Below are 22,309 nucleotides of genomic sequence, written 5' to 3'. Positions count from 1 at the left end.
AACTCTCTCCAACTATTACATAGGTGCTTATCGAGTCAATTACTTTTGGTTTGTTTTACTAAATTTCATTTTAGCAGAGGACCACATGATTTATATCCTAAAGGATCTAAATGTTTAAATCTGACTTTGAATAATATGATTTCATTCAGATGAAAAAATCTTGACACTCTCCTATGCCGTGTTAACGAGTATGGATGGTTGCTTTCCTCTAACTTCGTTCTGAGTGATCCTACTATCTTGAGGTGTCCTTCAGGGACAAAAGTGGACCAGACAGAGAGTTCCAGTATCCCAGTTGCTCTCAAATCCTTAATTGTTTGCTCTCTTAGAGGACACTAATGGTACACCATATCCAAAATAGTTACTGTATGAGGTCTGTAGTCTGTTGAAGTTGTCTGGTGTTGTTTAGTTGCTGTCTCTTTGAGTTCAGTGTCTTTAAAATAATGTTTAGGTCATCAGTCATGTATTCCTTTAAAAAATGCTGATACATGCGTAAAGGCCCCAGGGAACCTTGAGGCTACTATTTAAGGAGTATAACAGGAATGCAGAGGGCACAAACTCAGGCAGCTTTTTAGCTGGAGATGGCTTGTGTCTGACTAGCTTCACATGTTGGCAGAAGAGATCACATCTGTTTGTACTGGTCCTCTAGCCCTGAGGCTCTGTCAATTTTAGTAATTTAAATGTGCCCAGACCACTCTCTGTTGTGTAAGTCAGTTGGCACAAAAGTCCTGTCTGTACTTTCCTACTCTTTTGCATGCTAAAACTACTTTTTTGAAAACAGTCCTTTGCAGATGGCAATTTCCAGTCTAGACTGAGCTAGTGCTAGTTAGCACATGCAAAAAAATGTGGCATAGACTGTTTTACAGTTCAGCTGTATAGACAGTAGAATTCCTGTGCCCCTGAATGTTTCCTGGAACTGTTTAATTTACTAATAAAAATGCACTCCAGGAATCTAGAAGTCAGTATGAAGTCAGAGTGGCATAGATTGTGTCCAAGTGAAATCAGTTTCAGGTTCAGGATTGACTTTATCCTTTCAAAAATCTGCAACAGATTTAGGAAGAAGTTCTGAGTCAGTTCATTTGTGAACAAAGATACAAAAAAATCCTGTCATTTTGTACTTTGTTGGCCACTGAGAAGAGACTTAGTTTCTTTTATTCACTATTACTTTCACAGTGGTGAAACAAACTTCATTGTTTATAAATGAGGCCATTAGAAATACATGGATACATAGGCTATTACTACATTTTTATGTGCTTTCATAATTAGAAATGATTTACAGAATGTTTTAGAAATTTAGTAGAAAATTGCTTGAACTTTGTAAAAATGTCAAAAATAATGTTTCCAGGGGGGTTGTGGGCTTTTTTGGTTTGTTTTTTTTAATGTGGAATTTGTAAATTCATATATTTTTCTTCCCAGGGTGTGTCAGTTACTTCATTTTTTTCTCCTTGACCTGCTTAGTTAGGAAGTCTGGAAAGTGTTAAGCTCCTTTTTTAACCAATATTTATGATCTGCCAAAAATATAGGAGAATGAAAGTATAGATTACAACCACAATATTCCAACAGCTGTAATGTGTATATTCTTAATTGCAACAATGAGCATGACATGAGTACTATGTAGGCCAAGTTTGTAGCAATAGCATGCTGTAGGGGAAAAAAAAACCTCAAGTTTTTCAAACAGCTAAGGAATGGATCAAAATCTTTTTTGTTTTTCGTGTGTCTAAGATAACTTCTTATGTTAGCGTAGATGCATACCATACATAAGCAAGTATCAGTTTTAACAATAGTGTTGATGATAATTCTGTATTTCTAAAGTTCCCTTATTCCAATATTGCATGTTTTTCCATCCATTGCTGCTACAGAAAAGCCATGTGCCTTATTCTGTTCACCGGCTGGAAAGGATCAACCTGTTCTTCTAACAGAAAAGGTGATGGATGGGACTTCCTGTGGCCAGCATGGGCTAGATGTCTGTGCAGATGGTAGATGCCAGGTATGAATTATTTGTTTTGAACCTGGATATACTAGCACACACCAAGCACACATATATGTTAAGACTTTAAAAGGTTTTTAATTCATATCAGGCCCGCATATATTAACTTTATTGCTGTTGTCAAACTACCCCTGATATTAATTCATAGAAATACGTCTAACAGTAATATGGAGATGCTTGAGTAAACTTAATTTATTTTAAACTGAATGCTTTTTAGCAAAACACGAATATAATTTATATTTACATATTCCAGACCTGTTTATGCCCTGTTCAGAATAAGGTCTTAGGCTGACATTAACAGCACTTTCCCATTGTGGGCATAGGAAAGAACCACCCATATTTTGAGTAGAAAGCAGGAGAGGCACATTGCATTCACTTACTGGGAAGGCCTGTGGTGTGTGCGTTGCATAGGGCATCTGATGTGCCACAGGTCCCACCAGGAGATGGGAATGCGGTTGTGTTTCTCTTGGAGAGCAGCTGGTAGACTTAGCCAACCTTAGGAAGAGTGAACGCAGCAATCTACATAAAGTCACAGGGGAATTCTCTATGGGACAGATCTCTGCCAGGAGCTAGTGTAACCCTCATTCCCAGCAGGGCTGGGTCATGTTGGCTAGGCATCTTGCAGAAGGGAGAGGTGCCTGGTACTAAAGGCAACTTTATGAAAAACATGGCCTCTGTCTCAATAGCTTTTACTTTCTTCTCCTGCAGAAATTTGGCTGTGATGGTATATTAGGATCTCTGGCTCGTGAAGATCATTGTGGTATATGCAATGGTAATGGAAAGTCATGCAAAGTTATTAAAGGTGATTTTAACCATACCAGAGGAGCAGGTAATGTCTGTTTGTTTATTTCAAATACTAAGGAAACCAGTGGCTTGTTGATTACTTTGAGCATTGGAAAATAAAAAACTATATTTCTTGAAACTTTGCAGATCCTCAAAAGAACTGTGAACCTAGGTTTTTAAAGATAAGACATTGAAGATAAGACTGCATAAATATTATAAAATTTGTTGCAAAATTATTGCACATTATTTCAATTGCAAGATGAAGGAAATATCTTTCATTAAGAAACACTCTATTTCATAGAAGAGCCTAATTTCTAAGGAATATGAGAAATTAGATTTAAATCTTTAGCAAATAGAGGAACTGTAAATTCATGTTTAGATTCATTTAGTATTCTTCAAAATAAATATCCAAATTACGATTTGTTACCTAGAGTAATGTCATTAAACTAAGCCAGGCAGTGACAGATCATAAAGCCAAATACGTGAAGAAGTCTAATACCTCTTCATTACTCATTGTTTTATACTAATAATATCTCAAAAAGCCAATAGATTTTATGATGCAGAATGAACGTGAGCTATCCACACGCTGCTGTGATCTGTCCTGTGAATGGGAATAACTTACTGACTCCAGCACAATAATTTTGACAGAGTAGAGAATTGAAATCCTAATAATGTGCACCTTGCACTATGAATACAAGTCTTTCCTTTGAAACAGCATTTGACCAACTATCAGCATTTGTTTGCCATTACACTTCCAGTTTCTTGAGTAAAAAATGTGCAGAATTTAAAGGTGGTAAGTAAATCACATCAAAAAATACTGTAATTAGAAGCAGACAGCACTATCTTTGAAAAATAAAGGATTTCAGTGGATTTTAGACTGAAGTATAAGGCAAGAGGAGAAAGTTAGGCATAGTCTTCAAATGTTTATGTCTGGCCCTCTCAAGCTGAATGTAAGGCAAAGCAACAATCCCAAACCCCAGATGAGTCTGGAGGACTACAAGATATGAAAAAAACAGCAAAGAAGGTTCCTGCTAATAAAATCACATTATGTTAGGTCTCTTCTATTGAATGTGGAGCTGCTAATGTGAATATCCACACACTTTCAAGTTTTTTCAAGGTGCTGTGTCAACCCTCAATATTGTGGTATTGCCATCTTAACACCTGTGTAAGTTATTTTCCTTCTTAAGAAGCTATAAGCAATACTTAGAAAGTGTTATTAGCTCTTACAGAAACGAAAGATGCTGCTTTAATTTTCATGTTTCAGGATTATTGAAAAAGTGTTGCAAATGCTAAGTATTTTGTTGTAGAATATCACATAGGTACACATAATAAAAGATGGGAATATTTTTCCTGTTGTGAAGTTCACCTGGATAATCTAAAACATGGGTTTATTTATTTATGACATTCCTTCCTGCACAGTGGTTTCCACCTATATTGCCTTTTCACCATTTTTTACTTAAAAGGAATTGTTCAACATCCTCTTAGTCCCACACTATCAGGAAGCAATGTCAATTTGAAGCTAAAACCTAATAAGTAGATTTCAAACCCAAAGCCTATCATGACAGGGTTTGAATATGTTTAATCAAGAAGAAGGAGATGGAACAAAAATATATAAAACAAACTCAAAACCAAGCAGTAGGAGGATGCTTAGATTTTAGTGCTATACCATTTGTCTTTACATGCTGAGTGAAGCTGGAATTCTTTTTTAGTCATCTGGTGGTCATGGTGACTTAGAACTACCTAGCCAGTGATAACTTCGCCTGCTCCAGCCCCAATCTCCCAGCCTCACTAGTTCTTGTTATGTTTTACTGTGCTATGCTCTTTTGATTGTGTAGCGTTGTATATATATATTACGTGTAAGGCACAGGTCCATAGCGTCTTTTTCAATTTTGCAAGAATCCTCAAAATATTGGTTTATAAATTATAACTTCCTACACTGAAAAAGCAAAATAGGGGAGAAAAAAATGAGAAAATATACAAGATGTAGTTTTCTATGCTTTTCAAATTTTCTGTTTAACTTGGGACACCTGATTTCATGTTTAGGTTATGTGGAAGCTTTGGTGATACCTGCAGGAGCAAGGAGAATCAAAGTTGTGGAAGAAAAACCAGCTCACAGTTATTTAGGTAAACATTATATATGCTTTAGTGTTAATGTCCTGTTTTACTCAACACTGAAATGTGCTAGCTAAACATGCCTTTGTGATTGAACAAAACTCTGAGTAGAAAAGTAGATCTGTGAAGAACTTGTCTAAAGAACAGAAAGAATTATTACAGAACCATTTTTCATATAGGTCTTCTTTTGAACTTTTATCTCATCTTTTTTAGAGAACATTTCAATGACTATTTAGATTATGCAAAAAAATTTCTGTGCATACTTGCTCATTTTTAATTTTTCATATGACAAGCACATTAAAACTACTGAAAAGAATTTTGTGCTCAAACATGAAATCAATCATGTGTGCTCAAGACACAAGACACACTCTGGGCAACATACAGCAGTTCCCTAAAAAAGTCGAACAGAAGTTCTAAAATTAGACTGAAAAAGCAGAAAAGTATTTCTTTGCACTATTTTAAATTGTCTAAATCTTCTAATAGGCAAACTTAATCACAGTGATTTTTTTCTTTTTGTTTCTCCATTTAAGTGAAATTGTCTTTCATTGATTAAAAAAAAAGTGTTTCTCTTTTAATGAGGTGTAAAGAAGTTGTGTAGGAGAGTACACTTTGTTACCATTATTGTTACAGGGTTTAAGGGAATATATGAAATATCATAATGAGTGTTGTTTTGTGCAGTGCTTAAATTTAAATTGAGAGAGATGTGGTATGAGAAACAGGACAATGATAAGAAAAATTCCCTGGTCTGGTCACTATTCTTAGTTACTTCAACTGAGAGAATGTTGAAGAGGGTGGATTTTAATTAGGAGAGTCTAGGTTATCAATGGATGACTGCTGATTTGTCTGAGGCCTGCACCTTCGCAGGAGGTTTTGAGATCTGGAATATTTAATTGTTCCCCAGTGAACCATGGACTTGGATAGGTAAGAGTGTTGAAACAATAAATGAAGTTTGTCTTTCTATTAACATATGTAGAGAATAGAAATACTATTATTTTCTGTTTTTTGAATAGTGCATAAATATATAAATAAATAGTTGCTGACATTGTATTTAGGGAAATTTTTTTCCTTCTTTATGAGTAGCAAACTAATTCATCCCTTACCATACGAAAGGCAAAAAGAGTGAAATGGTTTTTATGCCCATGAAATAATGTCAGTCATGATGCTCAGTTGTGAAAGTTGCCAATTAGCTCCTAGCTGCTTGTTACTGTAATTTTATTTTCATTAATTTTAATGGTTTAGGTCTGACTGAGGATCAGCCAGTATTCTCTGCAGTATCTTTTGTTGAGCCTTACACCTCATTTTTTGTGGTAAGCTTTTATGGGGACCCAGTAAGAGGTCCGTTGCCACACCTTGAATTAAAACCTGTGCTGTTGCACCATTTTGGCGGTTTTTTTAACTAGCAAAAGGTATTTAAAATTTCTTCATTTGTAGGTAATTTATTCTGAAAGCATCAGAATCTGAATTGAAAAGGAGTAGTTTTTGAATAGGCATTACATAATGAAAGTTTTGGGGAGAAAGCATAGGTCTTTAGTTGTAGAAACAATATTCTTCACAATACTGTGGTTAAAAATGTGAAATGTAATACAGATTAAATTCTTTCATGTTTCTGATTGGTTTTCCATCTTACAGTTCTTTATGTTAATTTTATGCGGCACCATACTTAGTTCCGTACTTGAAATTAGTCAATACAGGCCAACACTATTTCTGTTTTACTAATTGTCCTAAACACATTTTACGATTAAGGTCTGGAAACAATACAGCTCACTATACAACTAATAATTGTGTAACTGGAGATAAAGTGTTAACACAATGTGTTCCAGCATACACTAGTAGCTGTTGCTTAGAAAGCAATTTTAGCTGAAGGAAGATTTGATCATTGTTGTACAGCACAGGTCAAATACAGAAGGAGTCAAAATACAGTGCACTTCTCTGAATTTACTTGATGGTCAGGAAACAGAGTCACTATGATCTGGAAACTGCGATGGTTTTGCTAAATTGATTAGTAAAACTACAGCCCACATTAGTAGCATCACTGGATAATTGTGTTGTTGAAGCAAATAGTCAGAGCAGATGTCTTGTTTGTGTGAAGTATATCCACATCCACCACAGTAACAGGAGCTCTGGCGTAGCAGAGGAAAAGACAAGGTAAAACTTGCAACTGTGTTTGCTGAACTAATTGACCTGTTGACAACTGTCCTATCTCTTCTCACCTGTGGAGATGCAGAAGCAGGGATGCAGCCAAACTGGGTATTCCTCCCCGCTGAAATTATATTGGAAAAAGCACAAGAGTTTGTGATCCTTCTTTTATCAGTACAGTATTCTGGAGTGGTAATTATATGTAGCAGTACAGTGGGTGGGGAGTGTTTATTTAAGTCAAGAATATTTCCTAAAGCATAAATGTACTAATTTTTGAATTACAAATTATTATTTTTAGAAATAATTTCATTATTTATTTTCAAAGACTAAACTAGCAGTAATAACACTGTTTTTGAGATTTCTTTCACTATCAGATACTTAAAAAAACATTTTAAGAACAGCTATAAAAAGTTTTTTCAAGCATTATCTAGATTCTTATGGTATAAGATAATTAAAAATTAAAATATTTCTGTCTTAGAAGTCCTAGGCTTTGAAATTACAGAGCTCATTCATGAGACACTTGAGTGATGGCACAACAGGTCCAGGCTTTACAATGAATTAATGCGATTAGTTAGTGGAATACAACTATAGAAATTACTTACAGTCTAAACCGTGGAATTTTTTTTGTGCTAATCAGAAATGAGAGAAAAGATTCATTTTCAGCTGAACTAAAGAAGTGGATTACCTGTGTCATTATTCTCAAATATATGATCAAGCTACTTCAGGGATATAGGCCCTTCAGTTCTGCAGTGTAACACAGTATGAGATTGTAATTGCCAATGCTCTTTTAGGCATCCAGCCTATAGGTGTGCTGTGTTCCATGTGATTTCTTTTATGAAATGCTTCCTAGTTAAAAAAAAGCATGTTGGGTCACATTTTGAGACAGGAGGGTGTGGGAAAGAAGATGGTGTCTGAAAAATTTTGAATCCCTCATTTCTGGCAATATTAATAGTTTAAAAATACCCTGAAACCAAATCTGTGTAACCTTTGCAGACAGTGTAATTTCAGATTTCAAGGGAAGCCAGTTGAGAACCTGGCCCCTGAAAGCAAAGCAGAGACCAGAGTCCACTGAGACTAAACATGTTTTCCTTTCGTATATAGAGGACCACAGAAAATGGTTGAGAGCCTATGGGTAAAAATTACATGCCAGGCCAACAAAGGAGACTTCTTTGTTGGGGGTTACAACAGGCTGCCTAACCAAGAGGAGTCTGTTGATGAAGTGCTCTTACTTCAGCTACATCAATCATCATGCTTACAGACTCTGATCTGGCTTGGTGATTTCAGTTACCTGATGTCTGCTGGAAAAACAGCACACCAAGGTGTAAGCAGTCCAGGAGACTCTTGGGGTGTACTGAGGATAATTTTTTAATCAAAGTGATAGGCCAGAGTAATAGTGTTCCTGGACCTTGTTGATTGCTTCCCAACACAGATGAACTATTTAGAGAGGTCAAGTTTGGTGGCAGCCTAATCTGCAATGATCACGCTCTGCTGGAATTCATGATTTTAGGGATACGGGCCAGATGAAGACTAAAGCCAGGACTCTGAATGTTATGAGAACAAACTTTCAGTTGTCTAAGGAACTGATAGCTGGTACCCCCTGGGAAACTGCCCTTGAGTGTACAGGAGCAAAACAGAGCTAGAAGCTCTTTAAAGATTTAGGATAATAATTTTTAATAACAATTAAGGATAATAATTTTTCCTGGATTGCAAGAGCTCTTGATTCCAACATATAAGAAATTGGGCAAGGAAGGCAGGAGATTACCATGGTTGAGTAAGTACCTCTTGGTCAAACTGGAGTGGAAGAAGGGAATGCATAGGCAGTGGAACCAGGGACATATATGCTGGAAAGTATACCAGGATGCTGCTCATATATATGGGGATATGTTCAGGAAGACTAGGGTACAAGTAGAGGTGAATTTTGCAAGGAATGGCAAGATTATTAAGGGTTTCTACAGGTTTTTAGTCAGAAAGGGAATAGTAAAGAAAATATACACACCCACAACACACACTGAAAAATAGGACAGGAAGAACTAATGATGATGGTCATGGAGAAGGCTGCAGTGATTTTTGCCTCAGCTTGAGTGGTAAACACTTTCCCCATATCTTTAAGTCCCTCAACATCAGGACAGGGAATGGTGGAATGAAGTTCCTCCCATCATAGATCAGATTTGAGACCACCCAAGGAACCTGAACATACGCAAATATATGGGACCTAATGAGATGCATCCTATGGTCCTGAGGGAACTGGCTAACGTAGTTATCAAGTCACTCTCAAGTATATTTGAAAAGTCATGGCAGCCCAGTGAAGTCCCCAGTGATTGGAGAAAAGTGACTATTGCACCATTTTTGAAGAGGATGATAAAGAGGACACTGGCAACTACCAGTCAGTCAAGCTTAGGCCTGCTGTAGTTTTCAAAAAGTCACTCAAATCTCAAGTCTTAATGTTCTTAAGATGGCTTGAAGGGACACCTGATAACATGAATAGAAGTGAAACAATTACTTCCTTAAAAAATATCAGTGAATGAATTGAATTTCAGTTAGAATTGAATTTCAGGTATCTTTTACATTTTCTGCTGAAAAGTAGGGATCAGTCAGAATGGCATTATTTTGATTTTTTTTTGAAAGTATGACTATATTTTAGACAAAACAAAACACAAAATTCACTAAGTTAATACAGTAGAATGATTTGTTCCTAGAAAAAAAAGGGTTAGTAGGTACTGATTTACCAAGTGGAGGAGCAGAACCAGGGCACTGTTACTCCCCACTGAGCATTTGGAGATGCAATAGCTAAACTGTGATTTATTGTATCTTTCTGGCTGTGTAGTCTCTTGCACCTCATTAAACTTGGAAGAGTGTATAGCCCTGGTACAGTAATTAAAAAATACATTCCATTCATCAACATCACTTAAATGCCATTGTTATGACGGCTATTTTATGCTCTACAGAGACACAGTTGTAATTAGTCCCCTTGGTTTAGCACTGAAATTGTGATTGTGGTTACAGTTGTGGTTGGCTTTCCCAGTCCGAGTGTTCTTTTGTTGTCCTTACAGTTGTACGTGTATTGCTTGAATTACCTGAGAGAGGATACACTTGTGTGCTGAATGTTCTTCCTATTTTGGGTTACTTTGTACAGGGCAACCTCCTCTGTCAAAAGTTAAGAAGAATAGGAATATGTGTGTGGTATGGAATAAAACTCCGTGAACTTGCTTACAAAATAGGGTGTGACAGAGTCAAGAACAGAAGCTGCACTGCCTGAATCCAAGTCCAAATTTAAGTCTTGAGGACACGCTTTCTGACTTTGCCTAAGACCAGTGACTCATATGAGGAATCCGAAAGCAGAAAATTCAAGATCTGGCATATTTTTGTATTCTGGAGCTGGAATATCAGTTTCCTGCACATGTCTGCAAGCTATGGCACACACGTTAATTTTAAAGACCAGACAGAATGATTTCTGCTGCTCTCTGGGGAGAGGATGCTGCTCCATCTGAGCAGCATGACCCGGCTGGACCTTGGCACATTCGAGTACATTTTTTTAATTTCTCCACTGAGAAGAGGATTAGCTCCGGCAGTTTGAACACTAAATGGAGCTTAATTACCGTTAACAATTGAATGTTTAAACCTAAAATACCAATTTTTAAATCTTTTAGAATCACTGGTTCTTTTTAGTACAAGACTGTTATACAGTGTTAATGGATTTTATAGTCTTAACATTTATTACACAGTGCTGCAGTGGTACACATCAGTGGTGTCTTATTCAGTTGGATTCCTGCCAGTCTGTAGGCCTGTTGCCATTGTTTCCCGTAGAAACAAAACATAACAGTATAAATATGAATAGGAGAGGACATGATTACAGGAGTGACTCACATTAACTTACAACTTTAAAAAGGGAAATTTTGGAACATGTGGAGGTTGTCTTACAACAATCTCATGCCAAACATGCAATTTCAATGAAGACAAACGTGTAAAACTTCTTGTCCAGAAGGTGACTTCAAGTATATTCTACTTCACAAGACTATTCAGAACTGATTGGAACAAAATAAAATAAAGTAAAACAAAATAAAATTACAAATCATTCACAGAAGAATCTATTCCATTTTCTAATGTAAAATCCTTTGTTCTCAGTGTATGAAATACATCTTACGTGGCTTGATCATGTTTTTAGATATAAATTAGGTTAGCATGAGAAATGATTCAGCCAAAAAGAGCAAGCTTTTACTACTTGTTAGAAGCACCCAATTACGTGGTAAAAGTGTATAAAGTCTTATCACTTTCCAAGGTGCAGAAAAGGCAAGTGTAGTTATTAGGAAAGAATTTGGAGCTAGAATTTTTTCTTTTTTTTAAGTTTTAGCCTAGTTCCACAAATCTTGAAGAGTCTCATGTGAAAATTGTGTTTCCCGTGCTTTTATGAATTATAGAAATGACCACCCTAGGAATACAGAATAGTTCCCTTTGCCTTAAATTAATTCAGTGTTCAAATTCTGAATTATGTTGGAGCCTGTCAGTCTTTTTAGTCATTAAAACACTGTTGCTAACTTCAAGTAATGTTAAATGTTAAACATGGTTTTGCCAGGCATTCCCCCCAGAAGGTGTTTCTGAGGTATATACCAATTGAAGTTCATGTACAGTAGGATCCATAAATATATTTGCAATCAGAGTTAGGTGAATTTCAACTACTTTTTAAATTATCCAAACAGGAAGTGAGAGGAGAAGAAAATCACTACTGAACAGGCACCTTTTATACTGAGCTTTTTTAATATATTTTGCAGCTCTTCGGGATGCTGGAAAACAGTCAATCAATAGTGATTGGAAGATAGAGCATTCTGGAACATTCAATATTGCTGGGACCACAGTCCACTATGTTCGGAGAGGTCTCTGGGAGAAAATATCAGCCAAAGGTCCCACAACATCACCTTTACATTTACTGGTATGACAGTTCGGGTTTTTTACTTGATTCCTACGATATAGAATAATAACTAATATTTTTTCCAGACTCCTGAAGATAATGAGATCTATGTAAGATATACGTACTTTTGTGTTTACATATATATCTTCCCACAAAAGTGGGAAGGGGGTGGTGGTAAGGAGAGAGAGAGAGAGAGAAAGAGAGAGAGAGAGAGAGAGGGGGGTCTGTCAGCCTGCTTGTAAAAAAATGCATTTAAATCCAAGAACAATCTTTACGTTGTTGAGGCAGGATTGAAGGTCTCAGCATTCCTACAAATGTCATAAAAAGCTGATGTGCCAGCTAAGGAGAGAGATTCAAATTAATTTCAGACTGTTTTAATCCTGGCTGACTATAGCACAGCATCACCATTTCAGAATTGCAATCACCAAGTTCTCCATGAAAAAGTTGAGTTTTGATGCATTTCAGTTTAGGAGAGGAAAAGTTAATAGCCACCATAAAGAAAGAGGGAGACATGATGGGGGAGTACTTCACAATTCAAATCCTTTAAATTAAAGGAATTTTCTTAATAAAGCAAAATATTTTTTCACATTGGCTTGATTTGGATGCTCTAATTTATTTCTTCCAGCAAATCCATCAGGAGGACTGAAAGGCAATAGAGCATCAAGTCACTCTGTTGTGCTTTTCAAGATTATCTTCTTGCAGTTTGGAGTTTGTCTTCCATAGTGTCTGTGTACGTAGGAAGGCTTTCCTTCTTTGTGTCTTGCAGGTGCTGCTTTTCCATGACCAAAGCTATGGTTTACACTATGAGTACACAATCCCACTGGATCCTCTCCCTGAAAATCAGAGCTCTAAAGTACCAGAGCCCCTTTTCATGTGGACACATTCTACCTGGGAGGACTGTGATGCTGTATGTGGAGGAGGTAAAATAAGATAAAAATGTACAAACACACACACACACACAGAGACATATCAAAAACACATATGTGTATACAATATGCATATATATACACATTGCAAATGTGTGTATGCAATATGCACCTATATGTATAAACACTGTGTGTTTATATATATTTACAATTCTGATGGTCAGTGTTGTATATTTAATATTAATATCCTCATTGTGGCTTGTATGATTCCATACAATGTGGACATACATCAGTCTCATGCTTCCTAAATGCATTAAAAAAACTGTGATAACTGTAGGAAATGATTCAGACTAAATATAAAAAGTAGCAAAAGTTGGTAATGAAGGAACAAAATCTAGACTAACAAGCAAATTCAGGACAGTTTCCAAGAAGAAATACAAGTGCAAGAGCTAGAACAAGAATAGAAAGTGCATTCCACTCTGTATTTGGAACTACTGAAGATAAATGATCTGTAAGAGACATTTCAAACCACAGAAAAGCTGAATCCCAGTCTCAGATCAAATAAGTACTGTTATTAACATAGGTTGAGGATGATCCAGAAACATATGGAACAAATATTACAACAGCAGATATTAGTATGCTTATGTGATATTTTTCCTATGTTTATTAACCATAAAAAATGTGATTTTGGAAGAACAAAATATGATTCCGAAAACAAATATTGGAATATGAACAGTATTGATGTAACAAAAATCTTTAAAACTGTTTTCTAGAAGATGTTATTTAAAATTATAATTACACTAGAAAAACACTTCAGAGAGGTTTTATTTTTAATGAAAGCAATGTACAGTGATCTGTGCATGCCTTGTGCAATTAGTCCACCTGTGAACACTGTCCTGATTTTTGATACCTGTCTTTTGTGCTTACAATCTTGACAGTCATGGTTGCTCTGATCAACAGTTCTGAAAACTGCCATGCACGTTGTGATTGAATAGGAAAACCTGGAAATGCTTTTCTTTCTAATAACAGCAGCATAAAGAACACAGTGTTCTAGCTCCTCTGACTCTGTGAACAATCCTGGTGTCATGAAAGATTGCTGTAGTTTCCATAAACATGCTTTCTGTGGTTTGGTAAGAAAGCTTCTTCCCTAGTAGGTATTTTGTACATGGTGCTAGTAGCATCCTCTGATTCTTGAAAGTGCATTCCTGTTTACTTGTGAATTCACACTTTTTACAATTTCCTGATGGCTTTTTAGAATACTTTTAATGCAACTACAATCTGTCATTATTGCCCCAAATATTTCTGAAGTTCCCTATCATCTGCAGAAATCTTAAAATGAAGTATGTCAGTAATTTATTCTACATTAATGCTTAAATAAATATTTAAATGTTTTACTCTAATGTTTATCATTTTTTTCTGTTGTAACTGGCCTTCATTTTATGTTATTGTCTAAAATAGCTGAGTTATTACGAAATTCCATAGAAGGTATTCTTACTGCAAATATTCTGAAATACTACTGGAAGATTTTTATTACTTTAGACAAAACTATTTTCTCTCTTCTTTCAGTTTCTTGTCTAAATATCAAGCAATAATGAAATTAAAATACTGCAGCTTTTACCCTAACTATTTATGATTAAAATTTAGCATCAATATTTTGATTAATCCAAATAAATAATATAAAAACTATCAATAGTTTTGCTTAAATGCTCAAAGTATGTGTCAGGATAAAATTATTGATGAAGCCAATGTGGTTTTGTGTATGTTTATATATATAACTGGTCTGCGACCTCCTGTGTTGCAGAAAAGTTTTCTTCATGTAGAAGAGAATATGAATACACAGAAAGAATTGTCAAACATTTCAAGTGCTGTGATATGATAGATTAGTTGCATGTGCTCTCACGTACACAAGCACTGTGTAAAATGTCAGCTGTAATCACGCACATAATGTGCATTTATAACTTAACTGCTCCATCCAGAGGCTCATTTTTGACCTCTGGTGAACGTTCATGCTTAAGCCTGCCCTGCTCATACACGCAGCCCCTTTGCCAGTAAACTTCCAGACAGTGTTAAAAAGTAACCATAGGAGCAAATGGTTATGAGCCTATTTTCTACTAACTGAAATCCTGAATTCAAGGATTGCTCGCTTTCTAAAATTTAGGCTCCAGTCTAATTACAAGTTACTGCTTGTGGTCGGTATTACATTAAATTTTAATTTCTAATGCTTCAATGTTCAAGAGACACCAGGCTCCAGGCCACCCATCAGGACAAGAATTCTGTACAGAGCATGCACTGGATCTCTGCTACCATACTCAGCTTCCTAAATGATTACCCTGCAGATCAGGTCATCAGGCCTCTCTAGTTAATGAGAAATAGTGCAGGCTCCCCATTAAAGGATGCATGTGCTGATTCCCTTCATCTGAGTGCCTGCCACAATTTGTCATTTCTTTCCTCATCTTATGGAGTAATTAACAACCATACTTTTCTTTGTAACTTTCTGTAAGCTTTGCTCAGCTCTGGGGTTTCAGTGGTTGAGAAAGAAGATTATTCCAGTAAGAGTAAGGGTTTGGCCTATAACTAGTTGCAGGAGTAAAGCAGAAAAACTCTGTTGATGGTGGTGTTCAAAGACAAGGTTAGAAACTCAAAATGTTCCCTACAAACTGTAGGATTTCTTTCAGGCTCCCTGCTAGCTTTGAATTTCTTATACTGGTTTTGCAGTTATTTTAGCCAAACTGTATATGAAATAGCTGTATCTGTGTCCTTCCTTTAACAAAGTTGCATATTCCTGGTTTCCTCACATACCTGCTTCTTTTTTCACTAGGTGAAAGAAAGACAACAGTCTCTTGCACAAAGATTATGAACAAGAATATCAGTCTTGTGGACAACAAGAAGTGCAAATATTTAACAAAACCTGAACCACAGATCCGCAAGTGCAACGAACAGCCCTGCCAGACCAGGTAATAGTGATTTGGTTAAATTAAACTGTAATATCTAGATGTAAAAATCTCAAAGTGGACTGCTTCTGGCAATGAATGTGCAGTTAATACATTCATCCAAAATGTTATAATGCAAAATGTAGGGAAAACAGAAACGCTGGAAGTTTCTCCTGAGTTGTAATGAAAAAGAGTCCTTAAGCACCATGACTAAATCAGTTCTTATTCAATAAAGTGATACATTACTTTCCTCAGAAACTGTTCTCACAGACTGACCTGTGCTACAAAACTGAAATTTAAATGCTATTTATATAAAGATGTATATGGGATGCTCTTAATTAATGATATACTTTAACGGGGTTTTTTTCAATCAAGGCTCTGCTTCTTAAAAGCTCTTGTTAAACTCTGGGTACACTAAATAGTAAATAAATACATAACTGCTGTTAATCACTGTTTCTACATTTATGCAACTGGAAGTATAGAGAGCCTGCCCCTTGCTCCTCTTCTCCCTCTCACCCTTGTACGTGGATCAATAAATAGGCTGAACTAGACTCTGATGGCTGAACACTGGAAGAGGCAGGAGGCAGCACCATGTGCAGCCCATGCCAAGCAAAGCCCACCACCCACTGGTGTCCCTGCAGCTGAACTGGCAGCCTGCTCCTTGCACTGCCTGACCAGGACAGCACAGTGGCCCATTTCAGAGTGGTTCCATTTGGTAGCTAAGAATTACGACTTGAGGAAGTCCTCAAGAATCGCATGGACTTGTTTAAAGCATGTTAGAGCAAGTCCACACCTTTCAGGGAGGGGAGACCAGCTAGCAAGAGCTGGCTAGCACCTCCAGGAGTAAGCACTGGGACCAGTCTACTGCAGTCATCTGGAGGACAGGTAGATGGCATTTTTAAACAACACAATCCAAAATAAATTAAATGCAAATACTGTTGAAGAAAGTATGTTAAGTTAACTAGAAGACACAGCTTTTTTGGAAAGGATGCACTGAAATTGGTAAAAAAGTGTGCATGCAAAGTGTGATACATTTTAAGTACAACAAAACTACTTACATTTGTATTTTCCCAAACTAGGGCATTACCCTTTGAAGGGATTATTTATATTTCATTATACGCGTATTTGAAAACACCTTTGTTTTATTTTATTAACATCACTGTTCACTTAATGGATAGAAATGGAATAATCTAGTCTTTTTCTGAGTCATTGTCTACCATAAATTTTCAACATTCTGTGTTTTTTCCAGCTTCTTAAGTGAAAATTTTAAAATGTTGCTAATTGATACTCAGAGATGATGTGCTGAGAAATGTAGAAGGATTTAATGATCCTTAATGATCCAGTTTTTAATACACTGTAAGTGATCATTACAAAATATTATTAGGTTTCAACAGAAATGTTACTGAAGCATACACTTGCATAACTACTTATTTGCTATTGGCATTTGAAGAAATACCTTAAAGTCTATTTCATTATCTTTGCAGGCTATGATTTTAAAATTATATATATGGGCAGACAACAAAAAACCCCTTAGTTAAATGTTTTATTTTCTTGCTACAAATGCATGACAGAAGGTTGAAACAAATTTATTAAATCTCAGTTTCTTAAGAACTCTCCTTGCAAACTAAGTCTCCTTGAATATGCTTGTGTACTGCATCAGGAGCAGAACTGTTAGATTTTTAAGGGCACATGGCCATAATCTGGATCTACAGACCATCTGGGGAAAATTATGTTCTAGAACAACTGCTCTCCAGGTATGTGGGCTTTGCCAACTGCATCAGCCTTCCTTGCTGCTGTGATTTAAACCATGCACCCTGAGTTAGGCCTGACTCTGAAGAACATGAAGAATTGTGGGCTTTTGTGCTTTCTCCAGAGCAATGAGTCTTTCACACTTGAGTGATTCTTTCTTGCAACAGAGTATTTTCAAGGAATGCTGGACTTTACATTCATGGCATACACTTGACATAGATAGACATATAGAGAAAAACAAGCAGGCTGATCAAGGATCTGTCATCTTTAAAATGTATATATATTTTGAAAGTTTTCTAATTGGAATTATAATTAGAGGAAAGTTCTTTGAAAACATAGGGGTAGTGGACTGCAGAAGGAATTTATATGTACATTAATACTGTATTTAAGGAAATATATGTTAGATTGATAAATACTTCATTAGCAAAAGGACAGTAAAAGGAGGCTGAAAATATGCAAGTGTGTCTTGGGTGTATACAGTGGTGAGCAAAGAGAGCCAGATAATGTGATGGTATTTTTCCCTTCCTGATTGCTTATTACTGCATTGCCTGTGTTTCTTTGCAGATGGATGATGACAGAATGGACACCATGTTCAAGGACATGTGGAAAAGGAACCCAGAATAGACAAGTAGCCTGCACACAGCAGCTCAGAAATGGGACCCTGATCAGAGCTAGGGAGAGGGATTGTCTGGGGCCAAAGCCTGCTTCTGCACAGCGCTGTGAAGGCCAGGACTGCATGACTGTGTGGGAGGCGGGAGTCTGGTCGGAGGTGCTGCATTTATTTATACAAATACTCCATAGTGGTTATTTGTGCCTTAGTATTTTTTGGAAATAAGGTTTATTTCAGCATCAAGTGGCACAGCTCAGCCTAATGATTTTCACGGTCCTCATGCAATGATTTGGCAAAGGGTTCAGGGACTAGGAAAACCAGCTGTGTAGAACTACTACATTTTACCTAGTTAATGTCGTGGAACAGTTTCTTCTGGCCAGTTCTCAAGCACGTATAATCAAGTATGTCCTGACTGTAGTAGTGGGTAACTAGGCACAAATAGAATTAAGGCACCACTTATAAGCTACAAGACCTTGGGCTCAGAGTGGGAACATCTGGGATGAACTTTTGTACCAAGGGATGTTTTGTACCAAGGGATCAGCTGATGCCATCCTGCTTCAGAGAGGCTTTGAGGGGAGCTTCTGGCAAAGAAAGACATTTTCTTCCCTTCCTCTTTCTTCTCTGCTCTTTTTCCAAAGCAACAGCAATAGGCAAATGGGCTTGCAAATAACACGATTTCACATATGTTGCATCCTGAAGGATTGCTGCAAAATGTAATTATTGTTCAAAAAGCTTTATTAATTTAAAGTCTTTAAGTGTGCTTGTCCATTTGGCTTTCTTCATCTTTGGTTTCTTCTCAAATTAACTGACCATGCAGGAAGAAGAGTGTTGTTCTCACTGCCATCTGGTGATGAAGATGAAAGGGTTATTTGGAACTTCTTCATTGGAAGAGTAAAGGCAATTCTGATTGCCTCTCATACTAGAAGCTGTGCTATGGATCCCTCTGTGATCAAAATACAAATAGCAGCTTCTGAATGTGGGTGCAATCCCTTCTTTGGATTGCTCTACTCAGCAGAACCCCTTGATCCTCAACCAAGAAAGAGCTAACAAATAGGGAATGTTTTCAAAGATGAAAAACAGATGCTAAGGTAGAGATAGGAGATGTAAATAGCAGCAGTTTCTGGTGTGGTACACAGTTTTATAATACGAGGGCTGGTTGTGAGAAGAAAGGCATCCATTTACAGAGGTGAGAAAAAGAAATACAAGGATTGTTTAGTCAGTTTGTTTTACTTCAGAGATGAGAAATGAGTGAGCATGTTTTTGTTGGAAGCAATAAATATTTTTTGAAGAGCGAGGTATTTCCCATGGCCATTCCTACTACCACCATTATGTAGGAAGCTAGCCATTACTTCTTCCTGCGGTTATAATCAGCTTGGCAAAGGAGAGTTTTGAACTGCAAGCAGTGGGATGATCAAAAGCAGTGATAATGTTTTGAGAAGGAAATGGCATCATTTTTGGCAGTTTAAGTGGGAATGGTGGAAAAACCCCATAGATTAGGACTTCTGAGCAACTTGAAGAGAGTTTTCACATGCTGTGTATATAGTGACTTTGAATTTTCAAGTTCAGTTTGTATTCTTGCATAGCTTTGGAATACTTACTTTTCCATTCTACATTTTTTCCCCTCCCAAAAAAGGCCTGTTGGACACTAACAGAGCTTTTCTGAAGTTGCTTCATATTTTATTCCTATGAATATTATTTTGATTTTCTATCATTGTATTTCTTTTCATTTGAAGAATAAAGATTGCCTAATATTTTTACTATAACATTTTGCATCCATTTAATCATAACTTTTCAGATATTTGCTTATTTTAAAGCCTATTTTTTCCTTAAGTTTTGATCTAATTTTAGGCAAAAACGAACTGATTATCATTCTGTCCCATAAGGAATTTTTGTTCAGTTTTTATTTTTTAATATAGCTGGTGTTGATGCAATTGAAGGTTGGCAGTCAGTAGATCACTGAAGCTGTGAAATACTTATGTTGGCCTAACAGAAGTCACATAGAAGGGGATGAAATGGGGTAAGTGAATTTTGTAGAAATCTGAAAAACATTTTTTTCCAACAGTGCTCTGTAAAGTGTGGTAAGGGAGTACGGCATCGGACTGTGAGGTGCACCAATCCACGCAAGAAATGTGTTTTGTCCACAAGACCTAAAGAGGCAGAGGACTGTGAGGACTATTCCAAATGCTACGTCTGGAGAATGGGAGACTGGTCTAAGGTGAGTAATCCTTGATACCAGTGCCCCCCAGCATAATACATTTCACAAGTTGAGTTCTTAATAAGAATTACTCTTATCAAAAGTGTACAAATGTCCCAGCTGAGGGAACAATAAGGCTATAAACAAAAAAACCCCAACCCTAAACTGGTAGTCAGAGTGAGCCTTCAGAATAAATAAAAATCAGGAATATGAAATTAGTGTGAGATAAATCTTCAGTATAATTCAAATCTGTATGAATTTACTGTTGTCAGTAGGCCGGCAAGCAACTTCAGAAACTGCAGTTAACTCCAACCTTACAGTTTACATAGTTTGTTAATTTGTGTTTGCACATTTTATTTGTGTTTCCAATAAAGTACACCCTCCAGCCTTATATACCTTTAGCCTATTAAATTAGGAGCACCTTTAACCTATTAAATTTCCACATAAACCATTTAGCATCTAGGAAGCATCTAATACTGTTATTCTGTTATTATTCTTTTATTATTGTGGATACTCAACATAGCTGTCATTACATTATGTCCTTGGCATATGGATTTTGATTTTAGTGAGGTGGATAAGCATAGGACAAACAGTAACAAATTATATTGGTTAGATATATGATTGACCTTGAATATCTGATACAGTTTTGGAATATCCAAAACATGCTGAAATTCTGAAATTGAACCTTGTCAAGGTTTTCTCTTGCTGTGTCACAGACTACATTTTAGCAGAAAGATTGTAATCTCTTTTTATTTTCTTTGCTTCTCTTCATAACTTTGCACACAACACTTTTACTTTCAGCACCTAACATTATTGCAGCATTTTTTTAACTTGCTTGTATGGAGAAGTATTTAATGTATTTTTAGTTGTCTTTCATGTGATGTAGGAGCTGGAAACAAGGACTAAAGCCAGCAGTGTATGACTAGCCAGCCTTCCAAGAATTAGCTGCAAGTACTTCATGAGTAACTAGCTACTTCAAAAGCACATAGTATAACCATTAATTTTTTTAAACAACAGAAGCAACTAACTTTCAGTAGCAGTATTACTTTTACAAGAAGATACATTTGGCAATAAAGTTTAGTATTTCCTTTTCTCTACCACATAACTATGGTTAAAACCTGCCTCATTTAGCACTAGCACCGGTAGGAAGTAAACCATGGAGAAATAACCATCTGCTTTCTTAATTGAAGCAGTCATTCAAATTGGGGTTGCTGAGGCTATGTGGGGATGCTCAGACAGTTACACTGTGTTCCCAGTGCCCTCTGGAGAGAACTTTATTCTCTAATTCAGTACTTTTCACAAACATCCATGTCATAGATGAGTGTACAAAAAACTTACTGACAATCTTGTATTTTCTGCTCTCCTCCTAGAGTTAAAGCTGTAACACTCTCACCTAAATTGTACTTTGAACTTCACAATTAGGACACGAGGAATTATGGAATTGGCAAAATATTTTGAACAGTTAACATACAGTCTGACTGTGACTTTTACAGCAGAGATTTTCCAAGATTTATACTAAAAAATAGATACTTTGATTTCTCTACAGAGACACAAGTTCAATTTAAAATATACTTGGATTTTTATTTCTTTTCTCTGTTACTCTTCTGTTCCACTGAAGGAGTACATAGCAACATGAAGTCATGGCATACATGTTAAAATGTCTGCAATGGTGAAAACAAATTAAAAGCTCAGATAAATGTTAATCTTTGTTCACTGTGTGTTTCTAACCCAGAGGTTCAGTGCAGCCTTCTGTGTTCACTGTTTTTACTCTTTAGGATTGTTCTTGACATTGACAGAAGTCTGTTCCTTTGAGCAGAGCCAAGTTCTCCTTAGCTAATGCCAAGACTTGACTTGAAAAATTTAAATGACGCTTCTCACACATTGAAACAAGAGACTTAATGTGATCTTTACTCTCTTTGCTGTTTCCCTTGAACTCCTAATGAATCTTAAATTACAGTATTATTGAGAAGACAACATTATTAATAATTATGGAGTACTGTAATGGGGTTAATTTGTTTTATTGATATAGTTACATAGAGATT

General features: G+C 36.4%; 1 protein-coding gene across 1 annotated transcript in view; it reads left to right on the top strand.

Moving 5' to 3' along the window:
• ADAMTS19 (ADAM metallopeptidase with thrombospondin type 1 motif 19) overlaps window positions 1–22,309 on the top strand; it is a 135,718-nt gene that overhangs the window by 94,588 nt on the left and 18,821 nt on the right. Inside the window, exons 14-21 of the mRNA XM_069002224.1 lie at window positions 1,857–1,984; window positions 2,693–2,813; window positions 4,811–4,891; window positions 11,782–11,939; window positions 12,685–12,838; window positions 15,603–15,738; window positions 18,028–18,232; window positions 20,136–20,288. Coding sequence (XP_068858325.1) covers window positions 1,857–1,984; window positions 2,693–2,813; window positions 4,811–4,891; window positions 11,782–11,939; window positions 12,685–12,838; window positions 15,603–15,738; window positions 18,028–18,232; window positions 20,136–20,288 — 1,136 coding nt within the window. The remainder of the gene's footprint in view (window positions 1–1,856; window positions 1,985–2,692; window positions 2,814–4,810; window positions 4,892–11,781; window positions 11,940–12,684; window positions 12,839–15,602; window positions 15,739–18,027; window positions 18,233–20,135; window positions 20,289–22,309) is intronic.

The sequence above is a fragment of the Aphelocoma coerulescens genome (assembly GCF_041296385.1).
Source record: "Aphelocoma coerulescens isolate FSJ_1873_10779 chromosome Z unlocalized genomic scaffold, UR_Acoe_1.0 ChrZ, whole genome shotgun sequence".
Classification (NCBI taxonomy): domain Eukaryota; kingdom Metazoa; phylum Chordata; class Aves; order Passeriformes; family Corvidae; genus Aphelocoma; species Aphelocoma coerulescens.
The sequence above is the reverse complement of the archived record's forward strand: the minus strand, read 5'-3'. Positions and strand labels throughout refer to the sequence as shown.